Below are 19566 nucleotides of genomic sequence, written 5' to 3' on the forward strand. Positions count from 1 at the left end.
GAGGCTGCCATGCGTATAACAATTATTATTTATTTCTTAGCAGATGCCCTTATCCAGGGCGGCTTACAAATGTTACAAGATATCACATTATTTTTAAATACAATAACCCATTTATACAGTTGGGTTTTTACTGGAGCAATCTAGGTAAAGTACATTGCTTAAGGGTACAGCAGCAGTGTCCCCCACCTGGGACTGAACCCACAACCCTCTGGTCAAGAGTCCAGAGCCCTAACCACTACTCCACAATGCTGCCAATCTGCCAGAGAAGTCCAAGCCCAAGATGCAGGGGTTCTGGGTGTCTGCAAACCATACTTCGTAGCTCCCGATGATGCCCAGACCTGGGTCTCCAAGTCCCGTTTCCCCCTCTTTGGGGCAGGCCCCCAATCATTGTGCACAGCTGCACGGTAGTAAGTTCAAGACAGTGCTGCTGACTTCCAGTGGTTCTCTGGTAGACATCGTGCCATACCAGTGTTACGCCATACCCGGTGTCCACCAGCGGGTGCAGAGGACCATTACAATGAGGACAGGGATGTAGCAGAAGTCCCCCATCGCTGTGCTCCCTGCGACTACAGCTGGACTTGGCAGACCGATGCAGGAGGTAGGCAAGATGTCAGCTGCTTCTGGGGGAGCTGGGCCCCACTCCCCCAGCTGTGCTGTTGGACCCTTCCTGCCACAGCTTCAGCCTGTGTGTCTCCCCTGGTGCATGTTGCTCTGCTGCGCCCCGCTGTTGAGTTGAATCCGCTGGCTTGTTTCAGCCCGCCTACTCGGGGCACTTGGTAGTAACAATAATAATACAATTTTACAGCTCATCCGCCTGGCGCAGTGACTGCTGTTCTCCATAGCTCAATTGCTGTGTGTGTCAAAAAGGATGGAGTAATACACAACCATCAAGTGGTGACGACAGACGCATCCAACCTGGGCTGGGGTGTGGTCTGGGTAGGCAGAGGTTATGTGGATAGGACGAAAGCGCTGCATCAGTCTGACCAGCTCTTCGTTTGCTACGGTGAAAGGACCCTTGGTCAAGCCCTCTCGAAGCAGAGACTGGCCCACTGGATTGTGGACACAGTATCGACTGCGTACAATAATGCCGGCCTACCCACATCTGGGTGGCCGCGCACTTTCGAGGTGCCTCATTGACTGACATTTGTACTGCGGCTAGCTGGGCTACTTCACATACATTCACCAGGTTCTACCAACTTAATGTGGTAGATCTCTCTAAGCCTTCATTAGGCACAAGGATCCTTGAGGTTGTACGTGCACACCACCAACACTAGTTGGCGGTAGTGAGGCATCCCTCGTATGCTGTCCGCTCACACTCCCTCGCGACAGCTCCGGTATACTTTTCCAAAAGTGTTGGTTTGTGGTCATCTTCGAATTGAAAGGCAACGTTAGGTTACTTACCGTAACCCTGGTTCCCTGAAAGAGAAGACGACCACCAAACCTTGCGAGGTCGCATCACTCGCATTCGCGGGTTCGATGCAAAAGAGGAAGTGAGCTCCGCGGAGCGACTACTTATTCCCTCGGAAGTCGGGACCAAGGACGTCACTCCATGGAGTACCAGCATACCAGCATACCTGGTATGTTATGAATTTACTTCATTTGAGTTCTTTCTATTATATTCCTTGATAGGGGAGATATTATTTTTCACAAGCATTGTGAATATTTTACATACCTCAGTGCAAAACAAATTATTATTATTATTATTATTATTATTATTATTATTATTATTATTATTATTATTATTAGTAGTAGCAGTAGTAGTAGTAATACATGTTTTTCATTCTCTTGTCTGCTTTGGATAGCAGTGTCTGCATCTTACAGGTAAATAAAACATTAGAGCAGCCAAAAAGATAATTTTGTGCTCCTGGTTCAATCCAATCACTCTTTGGTCTTACCTTGGTGATATAATTTCAGAGCTTTACTTGACGTATATTTGTTTACTTTATATTTGTGATTATTGTTCCTGTTATCGTGTTTAGATTTGCTGATTGTTTATTGGTCATTTGAATTTTTGGTTTTACAGGTGTCATCAGAAAAATCACAATGAATTCTCAGCTGTCAGCAACACCAGCAGAACTGAATTCTACAATTGTCAAACCACTGGGGCTTTACATCAACGGTTTTCATTCACTACAGAACACCCATTATTATTTTATATTCCTGTCTTTTGTTTATCTTGCAACCCTTTTAGCAAATTTTCTACTAATGGCAATTATTTGGTTTGTGGAGAGCCTGCATACCCCAAAGTATCTTGCGATCTTTAGCTTATCAGTGGTAGATGTAAGTCACAGTACAGCAATCATTCCAAAAACTATCGATGTTTTTCTGTTTAACTCAAGATTTGTTTTCTATGACGTTTGTTTTACTCAGCTGTTTTTTGTCCATTATTTTTGTGCAATGGAATCATTTGCTCTTGCTGTATTAGCATACGACAGATTAATTTCTATATGTTTCCCACTGCGAAGTAATACAATCAACACAAATACTAGAATGATTTTAATCATAGCAGTGACTTGGATAATCCCTTTTGTATGTATGGTTGTCACAATATTTTTACTAAAACGCTTGTCATTTTGTAAATCCACAGCCATTGAAAGCTATTTCTGTGACCATGGGCCAGTGTTTGTCTTGGCTTGTAATGATAATTCTCCAAATTGGACAAATGTTTACTTTTATGTTGTAGGTATTATTTGTATGCCATTGGCTTTCATTATAATATCATATGTATCCATTATCATATCGCTTTTAAAAATAGCATCTGCAGAAGGAAGGCGGAAAGCATTTAAAACATGCTCTACCCATTTAACCTTAGTAGCAATATTTTACATACCTCTGTTAGTGACCTATATTATAGTATTGGTAAAGTTCCGTATAGACACAGATGTCAGAATTCTTAACACTTCCTTGTCTGCTACTCTTCCACCTTTGCTAAATCCAATTATATACACCTTAAAAACTGAAGAAATTTGGGAGCAGATTAAAAACTTCAGAAAGAGAATGGTTAACCCCATGAACTGATCGTTTGCAGAGCAAATCAATTTCAAAGCTATTTCTTAATAAAATAGGAATATGTTAATGTTAAAATGCTTGTAATGAAGGTATGGAAAATGAAAGACTAAATAACTTCAAATTACATTTTAACATTTTACTGTCCCCTTAGAAAGGTGCTCTTTAAAATGGACAAATGGAGATTGTAATTGCTGGAAGTTGCCTATTCTTTTGGCTGAGCCTCTGCAATATTTAATACCAGTATTTTCTTTAGTGTATGCAACAAGGTATATGTTTAACATTTTAGATGCACAAGTAAGTGATGTGTATTGTAACAAAGAACAATCATATACATCTCTATTGCTTTCTTTAAGAGGTTGAGGCATTGCATTTTGATGTGATAAGTACTGGTATGTTTATAATGGGGCCTAGACTGGACAGGGTCTGATACATTTACACAGCATGCTCTTTTTCAGGTTAAAATAGACACTTTTGACTGGTTTACTGTATTTTCATTCCTATCTACTGAGAGAGGCAGCTCAAGTCATTGAAAGGTAAATTATATGCTACTTTCATGAAAAAATAAAAAATACATTAGTTAATTTGTGTAAAACGGGATTGTACTCTTGTGGTCTAGTTAGTTCAAGAGCTTGTATTTTAGCAACTACAAATAAATTGCAGGGTTTTCCAATCCAGTTTTGTAATGAATGAGTTGTATTGTGTGACAGGCGGAATTGTCCAGTATTTTTATCTATTTATTTATTTATTTATTTATTTATTTATTAGTTTACAGATACTTTGTGTATGGCATGGTGTACTGTGTGAGGTTCAATCAACTTTTTCAAGATGTCATGCTGCTAAATTTTGTACAGTAGCCTATATTAGACAGATTTTAGACAATGATTTGTGCACATATTTGCATACTGGCAGGATACAGTGACAAATTAAACATATTTTTTCTTCCCATGAACAATGAATTGTATTTTCATTTGATCGTAAGTGCTGCTGTCTGTCTTTCTGTACCATTTGCTATTCGACCATGATATACACTGTTATTCATAAACACATCTACCTAAAACTAAACCCAATAGGCCAAATAAAAGTTTCAAACATATACACCGAGGAAAAATGGAGCTTTCTGCCACTCTTTTGTCTTCTATACTCTCTTGCGCACTGGAAAGGAAATGTCTGCTAACATAAGAGGATCATTTTTAACCAAAAGCAAAATATCATGAACTGTGACAAAAATGATACCTCTGGTGGCAATAGTACTTTTACAGGAAAGCTTGTATTTCAAACTAGTTCGGAGGCATGTTAGACCCATAGAGCACAGCTACTATGTGCCGTCAGAATTGCCAGGAGCATCAATACAATTAAGACCATCAGAACTGTTTTGTGATGTTCCTGGAAGTTACGTTGACCAAGGCATTTAGCAGGTGCTCCCAAAACACAAACACAAATCAGTTATCCGATACATGACTTTACAAGTACAATGAGAACGGGATAGTACATGTTAGATGACATAAAGGCACTGTTAAAATGACACACATTCAATTTGAAGTATTACTGCAGGCCTTGTTTTCGAAAAACATGTTTACACCTGAAAAAAGACTGGTACATTTTCTATTTACCTGTATGGTGCAGTTAGGTGTCATTTTAATTGCATTAAGGTGAGGCTATTCTTATATGCCGAAGTGTAACGAAAGGTAACATTTAAAATGCATTTGAGAAACATGGTGCAGTTAAATACATATTCACAATACAGCACAGTAAAGTAAGTACAGTACAGTCTCTTAAGAAAGCATCATAGGTAATTATTTCAGTTCAGCTGAGTGCTGTATGTATGTGCTGTGTATACAGTGCCTATAGAAAGTCTACACTCCCTTTCAAAATGTTCACCTTTTGTTGCCATACAGCCTGGAATTAAAATGCATGAAAATAGTTTTGTTTTTTATTTCATTTATCTACACATCCTATCCCACAACTTCCAAGTGAAAAAAATATTCTAGAAATTTGTTGAAAATTAATTAAAAATAAAAATTGAAATAGCTTGGTTGGATAAGTGTCCACCCCCCTTGTAATGGCAATCCTAAATTAGCTCAGGTGTAACCGATCGCCTTCAAAACCACACACCAAGTTAAGTGGCCTCCACCTGTGTTAAATTGTAGTGATTCACATCATTTCAGGATAAATTCAGCAGTTCCTGTAGGTTCATTTCAAAGCAAAGACTCAACCATGAGCACCAAGGCGCTTTCAAAAGAACTCCGGGACAAAGTTATTGAAAGGCACAGATCAGTGGGTGGGTATAAAAAATATAAAATTGGTAGAGACCTATCCCAACAGGCTCACAGCTGTAATTGCTGCCAAAGGTGCTTCCACCAAGTATTAACTCAGGTGGGTGGAGACTTATCCAATTATGATCTTTCAGTTTTGTATTTTTAATATATAATTTTTTTCTCAATAAAAACTTTTTTGCCCTTAACAGTGTGGAGTATGGTGTGTAGATAAGTGGAAAAAAATCATCATTTAAATGCATGAAACTCTGAGGCACTGGCACAACAAAATGTGAAAAAAGTTCAAGGGGGTGTAGACTTTCTATAGGCACTGTAATATATATATATATATATATATATATATATATATATATATATAATGTATTACTTTGTTTATGTTAAACTACGTTATCCATCCATTACTATCTTGGTTAAAATGCCAGTATGACATGCTGCCTTTCTGAGGAAAAGAAACGCCATTCTCACTGCTGACCTGATCAGTGAATGCTAGCCTGCCCATCACCATCTATGCTAAAGCCTAACCTGGATGCGGCTGAGTTATATGGGTGGTATATGGCTTTTACTGACTTTTATGACTTCAAGCTGCACCATTGAAGGTAATTTAATTGTCTTTTTTTGTCTTGTGGCTTCAAGCATAAACTATAACTATTTAAAAAAGTTTTTTGTAATGAATATATATGTACAATTGACACATTGCCCTAGTGTGTATATATCTAGCATGGGATATATTTTTGTTATCTCACTTGAGTGGCATTCTAAGCCAGTGGTGTGCTGCTGAAATTGAAGGCAGAGCTGTGTGTCGATAGTTTAAACAATACTGCCACCTGTACATGTTTTAAACTGTCTGAAATCATTTTAAACTGTCTGAAATCATTTCTAATTTCTATTGTTGTTTTGATTTGGACTCCGATTTCCTTGCCAGTTACCTATCTGCCTGCGTCTGACTTATCCAAACAGCCTGTAACCCTTTCATTAGTACCGGTGTAGTGTTATTTTCAGGTACGTGGTAAAAAGTGGTACGCAGGGCACTGCGCTTGCTCGTACATTCCTAAACAACTTCCGCTAAGAAAGCACGGATCTGGTACGTTATGCTTTTTTCGGTCTTTCATATCTTTTTTAATTGAATTTATCATAATTTTCCCTATTAAGAAAATACTATGCAAATATTTATCATATGCAATATATTGGGTCTTGTACATTTTTTTCCTTCTGCAACTTTGCGGTAGACTTCTCATTTTGTCTTGTTCGTAGTGAATTGTTTTTTCTTTTTAGTGAAATTAATTGTCTGTTTGCAGTTTAAGTTTGCAAAAAAATAATGTATAATCTTAATGGTAAATGTACCTCTGTTTGACAATAGGAAAACACATCACATCGCAATTGATTGCAACTGTACCAAAATCTCACAGCGTACCACTTTCAATGTGACAGCGTACCACTTTCTTACATTACATGGGTACCACTTTATAACACTACACTGGTAATGGTAGGAAACAACAGAGAGGATGTAAATTGACAGACTGAGCTCAAGGTTCTATCTATTTTTAGTTATTTTTTCGCTAATTAGTTTTTTTTTTTTCTCCCCAATTTAGTAGTGTCCAGTTATTTTGTTTCGCTCAGCTCACCGCTACCACCCCTGCGCTGACTCGGGAGGGATGAAGATGAACACACGCTGTCCTCCGAAGTGTGTGCCGTTAGCCGCCTGCTTTTTTGCACACTGCAGACTCACCATGCAGCCACCCAGATCAGCTCTAGTGCACTGATAGTTTAAAAGCTTATTGCCCACATTGTCAAACAGTTAACACAGCATTAACGATCCATGATGTAGCACAGAACAGAAAAGCCAGAGCACTTGTTGTTATGCTCTTAGAGGACAGATCTCAAACCCCAGTGCACAAGAGCGGACATTTTGAAAATAACTTTGAAACAGACTTTAAAGTTATAAGTGTAAATAGTTGTCAGGATGTTAACAATGAAAAGAACATTACAGGTACCGGTACGTTATTTAAACAGTTGTAGCACCACGTGGGGGGTGTTTAAAGCTGTATTTTTCGGAACCCCGCTACTTACTCTTTGAGCACAATGTTGCAATTGGCCCAGTCTGTCAGAGTCCAAAACACGTTGCTATCCGTCTGCTGACGAGGCAAACAATAGGAATTGTTTGTGACCAATCCCAGCAGTGGCAGATGGAAACCTTCAGTGTGGACTGGTTCTCTTGCTGTACCACTCATATATAATTGTTGCAAAAAATCTTTCTTAACTATTATTATTAAAATCTAACACATCTAATGGTCAGATTTCACTTTTATTTTGGTACTGTTTTTATACAAAGAGGAATCATTCAATTGATTACAATTAATGCCAACTTGCATGGAGATTTTCCTATGAATCTTTGAAATGAACAGTTTTGGTGAAATTCGAAATTTTTCATTCTATAGAAACAGTGAAATAAACAACATTGTTTGTGTAATATAAAATAATAATAATAAAATACCACTATACATATCACTATATTTTAGCTGGAGGGGAGATGCTCAGTGCACATGAATGCACAATGGGCAAAAAGGAGAATGGAAGAATCTGGCCAAGAAGTTTGCATCATCATAAAAATACCAACAACTATAACATAAAATATAAAAAATGAAATAAAGGCAATCTGTCAATAATTTCTTGCCAATATGAAATGTGTTGCAGAACAAACAAATGAATCATTGAATTCAACCCCAACAAAAACTTTCTCAATTGCACTTCCTTCACTCTAACAGTAGATGGCACCATGGATACCTTTATCTTAACACAGTGAGGAATATTTTCAAAACATTTCTGTTTTACATTTGTTTGAATGGATACACTTACAGTGTGGAGTAGTGGTTAGGGCTCTGGACTCTTGACCGGAGGGTCGTGGGTTCAATCCCTAGTGGGGACACTACTGCTGTACCCTTGAGCAAGGTACTTTACCTAGATTGCTCCAGTAAAAACCCACCTGTATAAATGGGTAATTGTAAGTAAAAATAATGTGTAAAAAATAATGTAATTGTATGTAAAAATAATGTGATATCTTGTAACAATTGTAAGTCGCCCTGGATAAGGGTGTCTGCTAAGAAATAAATAATAATAATAATGGTGAAAAAGCACAGGGTGTTTTATACCTCCCCTACCTCTACAGTTTGAATTCTTATGATTAATATAAATAGTTAAGTACTCTGGAACAAGTATATTCATGCCCTATAAAATGTGATTTAATTCAGCCGAAGGTTGGAACAATGACCTGAGCCTGAATTAAATCAAAATGATGATGGCTCCTTATCATAAGAACTCTCCCAACCAGGAACAATCAATCGGGAAATTAGGGAGCAGCACATCAAAACAACGCAAATGAGGGTTTTTAAAACACTGTGGGTGCATTTAACAGACTGTCTGCTCCATATGAAATTATAAATGTAGTTTCTGCTGCTCAGCATGTTAAAGTGTATGTCCCATAAACAACAGCATGATACACAGTAACCCACGCCCATTGCACACCAGCTCATACCTGCAAATCTAAAGCTCCTGAGACTCTCTGTTCCCTTCAGAGAGAGAGAGAGAGAGAGAGGGAGAGAGAGAGAGGGAGTGAGAGAGAGATAGAGCCTGATATTTTGTAAATTCTAGCAGGATACAGTAAGTGAGTTGAATCTGTCCATTCATGTTTGTGTGTACTGTACATTATCTTGTGCCTGGACTGTTTGGGTCACTTTAAACAAATACAGTTGGTATGGCCATATTTTCAAAGTGCTACTGCAGTCAGTAATCTGATGACTGATAAAAATCCCATCCTCTAAAATCTTATTATTATTTTGTAAATTCTAGTAGGATACTGTAAATGAGATAAATGTCTGTCCATTCTACAGGTTTTGTGTTGCTTAGTACTGTAAATTATTTTGTGCCTGGACTGCTGTGGGTCCCTTAAACAAATTCAGTTCATAGGGCCATATTTTCAAAGTGCTACTGCAGTCAGTATCCAGGCAGTACAATACAAGGTAATACAAGATCTCTCAACCACCTAAAGGTGTTTTAGTCATTGTGTCATTCTACATTAATGACTGATACAAAGCCCATCCTCGCTATCTTTTAGTACCCTTTTAGTTTGGGATTTTGCATTACACTTTCAACTCAATAATGAATCATTATAAGATCTGAGAACATTGTCAAATCAACAATTTCTCTATTTCAGAACAGGGTGGTACTTGCAGCAGCCTTCACTTAGCAGAGTGTATCATTAGCAGTTATATGAGACACAGTGCTTCTCTTTGAAAGGCTGGTAGTCAGTTTATTAGTAAATTGCCAGAACACTGTCCAATTGACCTGGGTCTTACTGTATTACCACAACAGAAAAGTCACATGATTAGATCTTTCAACTAACTTTGATAATGTTTTCTAATTTGTGTCTAATTAGAACTCATTAGGATAACAAGAGTGTTTGTTTAATGTTTGCTTCTGTTGCTACTGGTAATCCCAAGTCTTGTGTGCAACTCTTTTCCCATTCTGTTCTGCATGTTAATGAGTCCCAGTTTGATCAGGTAGAGACAGGAGAGTGGAGTGTGTATTGTTAATGCTCTCTTTTTAACAGAGGAAGGGCTTCCTATCAAAAAAGCTGTTTAGTTACTAGCAGGAAAAAAAGAAAACTGTTCTGACCCAAGCAAAGGTCAAGCTGCCATTGTACCTTCGGCTGTAACCAGATTAGACACGAGATGGGCAACTCCTGACCTAAACCATCTAGGCCCTAAATCAGTACATCATTATACCTTTGCAACCATAGATATACTTTATAATGGCTAAGGCAATGTTTTGAGATCAATCAGCTACTCACAAACAGACAGCATATACCCCAGATAGGCCAAATTGCCTCCTCTTCTTTATAAAATGTTCTTATTTTCTTCAAGAAGAAAATAACAAATGTAAATTGAGTCTGTTTATTATCAAATAATTGTTTTTAGCAATAACTCAGTGAAAAGCTCCCTCAATAGCCTTATGTTCAAATCCAGTTAAGTTTGCCACATTTTTCTCCTTTTAAATTAGTTCTTGTGGTAAACTTTATTCAGAAAAAAGTAATTTGTACTTTTCACAATGGCAATTGTTTTCTATGTGTTTATGTGCAGGGTAATCACAAGTGGGAATTAAATTAGATGCAAAGCTTGGATTGCAAGCTGTGTATTAGTCCAGAACCAAATGCTCCAGGAACATCCACTTCCAAGCTCCAAACCTTCAACTTAGTCTTAACCTTAAAGTCACTATTATATTGCAAATGTGCTATTCAGTATCCCAGCAATATGATCAAACTATTACTCTCTGTACAACAGAGGCAATTCAGATGTGTATGTTCAGAGCATAGATGACAATCACATATTTTGAGGTAAAACTATATAATCTCAGTCAACTAACAAGTTTAACAATAAATAAATAAATAAATAAATAAATAAATAAATGATGTCATTAATTTGAAAACAAACACATTTTTTAGAGAGAAATAAAATAATTTTAATAATGTAAAACTAGCAAGAAAACTAATAATGTAACAGCTCTTCGCTGCAACTTAGTTCTTAGTTTTTTAATTAATCAATTTCAATTTTTACATTTCTTTTGGAAAATGTGCATTTACCTACGTTGCTTCAAAATAGAGTTACAGTGTTTTTCAACTTTCCTGTACTTGCACTAGTTTATCAGAAAAGTATAAAATCTTAAACATACTTTACTGTGGGTAGTAGGCATTATGAGTAGTAAAGTGTTTAAAGATTAAAGATTACTTAAAAGCATGTAGTCTAATTACATTTCAGATAGAGAGCCACTATACATCCTTAAGTATGGAAAATCTTGTAATATGAATTTCAAGGGACCAGCAAAAAATGTGTCTTATCAGTAATTCGTATTATAAGGAATCTAAAGGCAAGTCCATGTTGTCAGTTTTTATTGAAGCTGCAGTAATAATGAAATCAATTTTTAATTATAGATTAATGACATATATTATAATTTTAAAATACTTTTAAAAAGTAAAAAGTCTACATTGCATATTAACTGCACTTGAGACCTGCCTGCCCCATTCTGATCACAGGCCCTTTTTAAAGCTCAAAAATGCAAGGCGTCCTCAACATCAGGGTATTGAGCCATTCAGAAACATTGATGACTTGCATGTCTGCTGTTCATAAGCCTGTATTATTGTATCCCAGCTTTTTATAATGGTTGAGAAGGTGATCGTGGGAATGTTGAAATCTGTATCAACATCTTTCTTTTTCTTGCAAGCAAGGATGGTGCACGTTTCTGAGTGAGCATTATAGCAACTCGGAATGTATCATAGGATCTGTATTCCTCAGACAGCACTAAAACACAGCACAGAGGCGCCAATGTGGTTGCAAGTCAATACTGTAAGGGCTTGTGCAGACAAAGTGCTGTGGCTGCGCTGTTGTTATGGATCAGGCTTGCTAACAGCAACATCAGCCCTGCAGGGCACTGAGCTCCAGCATGCACAGTGAAGAAAAGGGAAGCTCAGCTGTGTGCACAGTGCAGAGAAGGGGTGCTCTGCTGCATGCACAGTGCACAAAAGGGGTGCTAGGCAGCCTGCCTGTGATCACTTCCGGGTGGCAAGAGACTGCCTCAATGCCTCAATAACTTTGCACCTTCGGTGACCCCTTGCCAGTGTGGCCAAGGGATTCGGGAGACAGAGGGGTGCACCTGGGCAGAAACAAGGGACGGGGGCCTGTGATTGGTCGGGGGTTACTACATTGTTGAAATGTTATTGCGGGTAAAGGCTATTTAAAGACAAGCTCCTTAGGGGTGTGTATAAAAAGCAAGCTGTCTTATTGTACAGCTGTCTTAGTTATGTCCACTGTGTCTATGGAATAAAATAACTGCCGTTTGGACCTCAATCGTCTTGTGTCCTCTATTCCGTCTTCTCTCCGAATAGCTGGTACACTACAATACATTTCCCAATATGCTTTACATTCAGCTGTTTATTCATATTTTTCTTCACTTGTTAAATGAATTCTATAAAAAGTAATTTACAATAAGGGACTGGTAAATTTAGCAGGAAATGTGTCTAATCACAGTTTGTTTTAACAGGAATTGTTAAAACAGAGAGATGGGCTTGATCATCCATGAGAAGCATTTCATCAGTAAGCAGTGGATTCAGAACAGGTGTCATTAATTAGTATCATCTCTCAGCCGTGCTTTCTGTTATTGAGTAATTATAGCAGAAAAATAAGCAGACCTCCATAGTACACAACAGAAAGGGGACTATCTGGTTGTTCTATAATACAATTTATAGACCATTTAATTTTTAGAATTCTTACAATTTGTAAGTATTTCAGTCACAAGCTTTCTGTTAAGACATTCAAATTCTGTATTGTTTTTTAATTATACCACATGCTTTGATGCACGCATTCACGGGACAGGAGCAGGGGCTGCGTGGAGGATGAACCTCTGCAGTTGAAAAAGGAGAGTGCTTTGTGATTTAGAAAAGAGGGCAGGGTTCCTCTTGTCTTGCGGAGAGCCACCCTCGCGGAGGTGATACCAAACCGATCGGCCTCCAAGGCCGAGAATTCGGATTCCGAAGAGAGAGAAAAGTGCGACAGGCGAGCAGTCATTTTATATCTAAATTCATAATCTTAGATTTAAATGATTGATTTGGAGTCTGCAGGGATGTGGGCACAGAAGGGATTGAGGCAACGGGTCCAACAGCGTCAAGGGAAGATTTGTCAGCTGTGTAGCGATACATGAACATAGCGATTCGCAAACAAAAACGCAAGACAGAGAATAAGCGAGTGACTTGGGATTTAAATAGGGAGATTGACAGATACTTTGACGGGACAGAACGGGGCAGGAGCCCTAGCTTCTGTCCCCTGAACCATGCCCTAGGTTACAATTAATGTTGCTCAATGCTAAATTGTTTTACTTAACCCTATGTACTGTGAACTGGTGTGGGGGCAATTATTGAGATGTTTGGGGACATTTACTGATCAAAACAGATGCCAATATAGTCCCAACGGTGAAATGTAATTCAATTAGTAAAACACTTCTGTGCAGTGTCTGTTGAATAAGTAGCTGAAACACAGCCTTTGTTTATTTTTAACGTCTTCTTTTACAAATAATATTAACAATCTTACTTTTCACAATGTTAAATCTGGAAAGCAAATGGGGGTCCCCGAGTGTCTCACCTGGTAGAAGTGCAGCCACATAGTGCGCAGAGTGAGTCATACAGCGCAGGTTCGCGTCCTGGCTGTGCGAAGTAGGCCGGTCTTTGCTGGGGACTCCAAAGGAAGCATTGCATAGGCTCTGGCGCTCCTGTAGGTTAGGAGAGCTACTGCGAACCCTGCTGGTTAGGCTCCCAGTGAGCTCAAAGGCGGACACCTGCAAGGCTGGTCTTTGTCCTCCAGAGGCCAGTAGCTTGCTGACATCTGCTCTCGAGTTCCTGGGTAAAAAAAGAAGCTGGGTTGGTTGTGGGATCTGAGGACACCCACTGAACCTTCAGGTCTGCTGAGCCATGTGGGTTATTGCTGCGGTGAGAGGTAAAGCGATTGGTTATTCCAAATTGGGAGAAAATAGGTCAGAAATTGATAATTAGCCACACTAAGTTAAAAATTGAGAAAGCAAAGTCACCTTAATGTGTGCTTTTTATTGCTAAAGCCTCTCGGGATTAATATAATCTTTGGTATTTATGGTTTAAGTCTCTATACAGAGATATCAGGATTTCAGACAGCAGGAGCAGAAGTCCATCCTGATTATTGAATAGATCTCTATTTTTTTTACACTGTAGACATTTTCTTACCCCAGGAGATGAATTGATCTTAATGAGCAATAACTGTTACACTTCTGCTAATTATGTAGTATTGAGGTTATTCACGCAACTTAATTAAACCCTATAGACCTTACAGGTTTTGCCATAACTGTAGCTTTTGTTGTAATAAATAGTCCAGCTACTTTGGTGAACTTACTTGCATTCAGAAACAACCAAGTGTGCGTGTGGAAGTCATCTCTAACACAGGTAGGTTTTACTTTGAGATAACAACTGTGTGTTCAAGTTGCACTAGCCAAATACAAATGAATGATATGTGTATGTAAGTATGTGTGAATGTACTGAAGGCATGCATGTGTATTTCTTTGGCTATATTTTCTATACTGATATCTAAAATATCATGTAATTATTTATAAGAACTTGAAGATTAGCACTGGAAATGACATCAAGGTGCCACTAGTTGATGTCATCAACACAGAGTAAATGTTCAGAAACATGATAAGAAAAACTTAAACTCCTGCAATTGAAACGTTTTCAAAACAAGGTGCTTATTGTGTAAGTTACTTTATTAAGTGGCTTTAGTCAAATTCGATCGTGGGTGTCTGTAGCATTTAGTGTATTTAGTGTTGATATCATTTGTATGGGGAAATGGGTTTATTATATGTCGTTTTGGAGTTGATTTGTTTAATTGAATTATTGTTTTACAGACGGGCGCTCGATTGAGACTTGCTGCCTGCTAGGCTTGGTTGAGGGGAAGAGCAGCAAGTGATTGGCTGTGCTGGACCTCAATCAGCAGGTGGGCGGGTCTTGACCAAGTGTCCGTCAGTTCAAAAGCATCCGCGGGAGATGGTTCGAGGCGACTGTAACGCCATGCCAGAGGGGAGCGGCGTATACTCGGGAGGAGAGGGTCCGCACTGCAGGAACGACAGCTACGCAACCCTGAGACTGCAAGCGGTGCTTGTGAAGGCAATGCCCAGCCAAGGACGTATGAAGCAGCATGAGTCGTTGTATAAATACCGGCTCATGAGTAGGTTAGTTAGGGGATTGTGATCCCATGTGATGTATAGCGAGGGTTACGTAGTGTAGCCGGTTCCTGGAGTGGGACGCCTCGTTTTAAGGCTAGCGCTCGCCCTCTGGGGCACTTTTTATTTGTAGTTTTTGTACTGTGTACTTTATTTTGCCTTTTGTACAGCTTGCTGTATGAGTCCTCTGTGCGTTACCATGGCTGGTAACGTCACATGACCACCTTTACTTTATTTTCTGTTTGTGAATAAAACCTGCGCGCCTGTGCCGGCGTTTTCAACACCACCACCTCTGTCTCTCTGTATGCTTGAACAGCGGCTACCCACACGCGTGACACGAGGAAGACCCTGTCACAGTGTCCTACAAGAAAATTAACCCTTGACAGGTTGTTGAGGGTTTCTGTGCAAATCTGCCACCATCACATTGTCAAAGCCTCATATCTCAGAAACCATTTGATCCCTCTGAATCCCTGACTAGTATAGTTTAAGGCTCTGTCCACACTGTATAACCGATCTCAAGAACTGTTCTCAAAAACGTTTGAATTAATACAGCTCAAAGCGTCCACACCAAAGTACCCTTTCATGATTAGTCTTAATGCGTACAAAGACTATTAAAATAGTTTGTAATGAAATGTGGGACTTAACATGACAATGCTTCTTAGCATGGACGCTATGGCTTTGTTTCTTAAAAATACAAGGTACATTTTTATCATAATTTGTGTGTGTTTCGTTTTGAACTCTGAAGTTCTCCTTGACTGATTTCATCGCTCCAGATATCAATGTGCCTTGATTTCGGCATCTGATCCCATCGCTCCATGATCCACCATTTTACAACAAGCCTCAGAAATTGCATACGGTACAGCAGTATTGATAGTCATTCTCAACTCCTTCAGATGCCTGTTCTGAGGACTGTATTTGTAATGTCCACCCGCCAAAAAATATCAGAAAACATTTTGGGATATTGGAGAATACACAAAATATGTAGTTCGGTATTACAACATCCACACTTTTGACAAACTGCACTACCTGAGGTGGTCTCGAGTCTGGTATTAAATGCTGCATAGTGTACGCTAACCGTATTTAGCACTTAAAGTCAGTTTAAAGGCAACAAATATGGTTTAAAGGCATAGTGTGGTCAGGGCCTAAATTCCATTTTGAAACTTCACCAGAGCAAATGTTTGAGCCTCTTATATTTCAGTGAGACACTGCCTGTGATACAAATGTGATGCACTTGTTGGATTCTAATCACTAACTCATGTTTTTTTAGTTAATCTCGATGGGGTTTGTATTTCTTTTCTGATAAAACAAAACAGATTTATAGAACTACCTTTGAATTAAAGTGCTTTGAGAAATTTGTGACGTTTTGCTGAAACAGCACTGAACCTTCAGAAAATATAATAAACAATAAAGTATATAATATCTTGCCGATGATTACATCTATTTTATATTATGTATTTTATGTATAGAAAATCCATGAGCGAAAACCTGTATTAAAGAATTCAAAATGCTATTGTTTATCAATGTGCACAAAAACCAGCATTACACAGGATCTGTTTTATTTTTTTTTATGTTGTATTGTGCCATCATTGTATTTTCTCCAGTGGCAGTCAAAGTGATACCTGTTGTCTGTAAATTGTTCAACATTGGTCTCCTCTGGGAAAGGAAGGTCACTTTATCTGGCAACTTTTGAAGGAACTATGGACATTAAAGAAATGTGCCTGCAGGAAATGTCGTGGTATTCTATTTATTTACTTCCTTTAACTAACATGCTGGTTAAATTAAAACTTTCAAACACAAATAGATTGGTTTAGTCACATTAAAAGTGACATGCCAGTGCTGTACACTTATCAATTTGGTTATTCCTCTTCTTAACTCATAGCATACATGCCAGCTTGATAACATGTCATAGTCATACCTGTATGCGGGGGCAGCAGTGTGGAGTAGTGGTTAGGGCTCTGGACTCTTGACCGGAGGGTTGTGGGTTCAATCCCCAGTGGGGGACACTGCTGTTGTACCCTTGAGCAAGGTACTTTACCTAGATTGCTCCAGTAAAAACCCAACTGTATAAATGGGTAATTGTATGTAAAAATAATGTGATATCTGTATAATGTGAAATAATGTATAATGTGATATCTTGTAACAATTGTAAGTCGCCCTGGATAAGGGCGTCTGCTAAGAAATAAATAATAATAATGTGCAGTATCCTATTGAGTATTAGATGATGTAATTACCCTGCAATTCTAGAAGAAATTTAATGACCAAATATGATTTGATCTCCAGTGAATATCGAGACATGATTTGTTTAGGGGTTCCCTTATATATTAGCCAGCATTCCCTGCTTTTCTAGGACAGGCACAGATTTCAGAGATAAGGTTCTGCCATAACAATTCTGAGAGGTTGGTATACATTTCTTTCTTTTGCATACTATTGTTTTATTATTTCAGTAATTGTGCCAGGTTACTGCACCTGCATGCTCACCATGACTACAGAACTTTTAGAGGACAATGATACATGCATTACACTAATATTTCCTTTAAAATGAGTGTGCGTGTATTGTAATCTGCTCGGTTTAAATGTGTATAATGTAGTTCATGTTTTTGTGTGTTTGTTTTATACAGACTTAATTAGTAGGCAAACGTATTATTATTATTATTATTATTATTATTATTATTATTATTATTATTATTATTATTATTATTATTATTATTATTTTAACAGGTGGAAAAACATGGACACGCAGGTTGGAACCACCGCATCGGTCCAAAACGCTACCTTTGTGCGGCCAGTTGGGTTTTACATCAGAGGTTTTATTGCTTTGCAGCACACCGATTATTATTTTATATTCCTGTCAATTGTTTACATTGCAACATTGTTAGCAAACTTTCTGATCATGTCAATAATTTGGTTTGCAGACAGCCTGCATACACCAAAATACTTTGCAATTTTTAGCTTAGCCGTGGTGGATGTAAGTTACAGTACAGCACTTATTCCAAAATCGATCGATGCGTTTCTTTTCAATGCCAGATTTGTTTTTTATGATACCTGTTTAACGCAGATGTTTTTTGTACATTATTTTTCTTCGATGGAATCATTTGCTCTCTCTGTTTTAGCTTATGACAGGTTAATAGCTATTTGCTTTCCCCTGAGAAGCAATACACTCAACTCAAACACAAAAATGGTTTTAGTTATAATTGTTTCCTGGGCAATTCCTTTCATTGTAGTTACGATCATGGTCGCTCTCATACCTCGATTGTCATTCTGTAAGTCTACGATTATTAACAGCTACTTTTGTGATCACGGACCAGTGTTTAAAAATACTTGCAGTGATTATTCTGCTAATTGGTTTATGGCTGCATTTTATATCGTTGTTTTATTTTTTCTCCCTTTGGCTTTCATTATGTTGTCCTATGTGTGCATTATATTTGCCCTCTTGAAGATTGCATCGGCAGAAGGAAGACGTAAAGCATTTAAAACTTGCACAAGTCATTTAACCTTAGTAGCAGTATTTTATATACCGCTGTTAGTGACCTATATCATAGCGTGGGTAAACGTGACTATCGACACAGATACCAGAATTCTTAACACATCTCTGTCTGCTACTATACCTCCTCTCCTTAATCCAATTATATACACCTTAAAGACTGAAGAAATTATGGAGCAAATAAAAAAATATTTCAGAAATCGAACAATTAACACTGTAAGTTGATCAAGTGCTTTTTTTTCTTGTTAAATATGAATATTCAAAGTGTACGTTAATTTAAACTAGTTAGCAATGAGTATAATGCATTTTTGAGTATTGTATTCCTGTATGTTGAATGAAATCAAAATGGGATATTAAACCAGTACTTTGTGTATACTGTGTACTTTGTGTCTACTGTGGACTACAGTAGCTTGGGGCTAATTCCTATTGGCACTGGCATTCATATTTTAATTTCTAAGGTTTCAGTCCAAGATGAACTGTTTTTTATGTTATTATTTTGCACAAAGGTTTGTGTGTGTTTTGCTTTGACAATCTTATAATAATTCTCTATTTTCTATTTTGTAATGCTCACATGAAAAAATAGGACTAACTAACTAATAATAATAATAATAATAATAATAATAATAATAATAATAATAATAATAAGAGCTTGATTAGAGAGTTAATAAAAAATAACTAGCATAATATGTTAATTTTGTGTGCTTGAAATATATATATATATATATATATATATATATATATATATATATATATGAACATGAATGAACATTTATTATTATTATTATTATTATTATTATTATTATTATTATTATTATTATACACATTACACTTTTCCTATAATCTGAACAATTTAACCTCATGGTTTAACACATCATCAGACCTGTAGACTTATAGACTTATTATATAGAGTTCTGTGTATTCCCTACATCACCTGCTCCTAAACTAAAGCCACACACTGTACAGTAGGCTTTTAATATCTATTAAATGGTTTACACTGAACTTTTAATTTTGAGTGGTTTCAGA

The 19566-nt window shown here is 37.7% G+C and overlaps 2 protein-coding genes across 2 annotated transcripts; both read left to right on the plus strand.

The window, feature by feature from the left end:
* Window positions 1-2043: 2043 nt before the first annotated feature.
* Window positions 2044-3018, plus strand: LOC117406256 (olfactory receptor 4E2-like). The gene has a single exon (XM_034922747.2). It carries the CDS (start codon window positions 2044-2046, stop codon window positions 3016-3018), a length of 975 nt encoding a protein of 324 aa, XP_034778638.2.
* Window positions 3019-17790: 14772 nt separating this feature from the next.
* Window positions 17791-18964, plus strand: LOC117972742 (olfactory receptor 6F1-like). The gene has a single exon (XM_034922746.2). It carries the CDS (start codon window positions 17791-17793, stop codon window positions 18766-18768), a length of 978 nt encoding a protein of 325 aa, XP_034778637.2. The 3' UTR covers window positions 18769-18964.
* Window positions 18965-19566: the final 602 nt, after the last annotated feature.

The sequence above is a fragment of the Acipenser ruthenus genome, chromosome 8 (genome assembly GCF_902713425.1).
Source record: "Acipenser ruthenus chromosome 8, fAciRut3.2 maternal haplotype, whole genome shotgun sequence".
Lineage (NCBI taxonomy): Eukaryota > Metazoa > Chordata > Actinopteri > Acipenseriformes > Acipenseridae > Acipenser > Acipenser ruthenus.

Coding starts and splice junctions, on each gene's coding strand:
- LOC117406256 (XM_034922747.2), top strand. CDS start 2,044: ATGAATTCTCAGCTGTCAGCAACACCAGCAGAACTGAATTCTACAATT.
- LOC117972742 (XM_034922746.2), top strand. CDS start 17,791: ATGGACACGCAGGTTGGAACCACCGCATCGGTCCAAAACGCTACCTTT.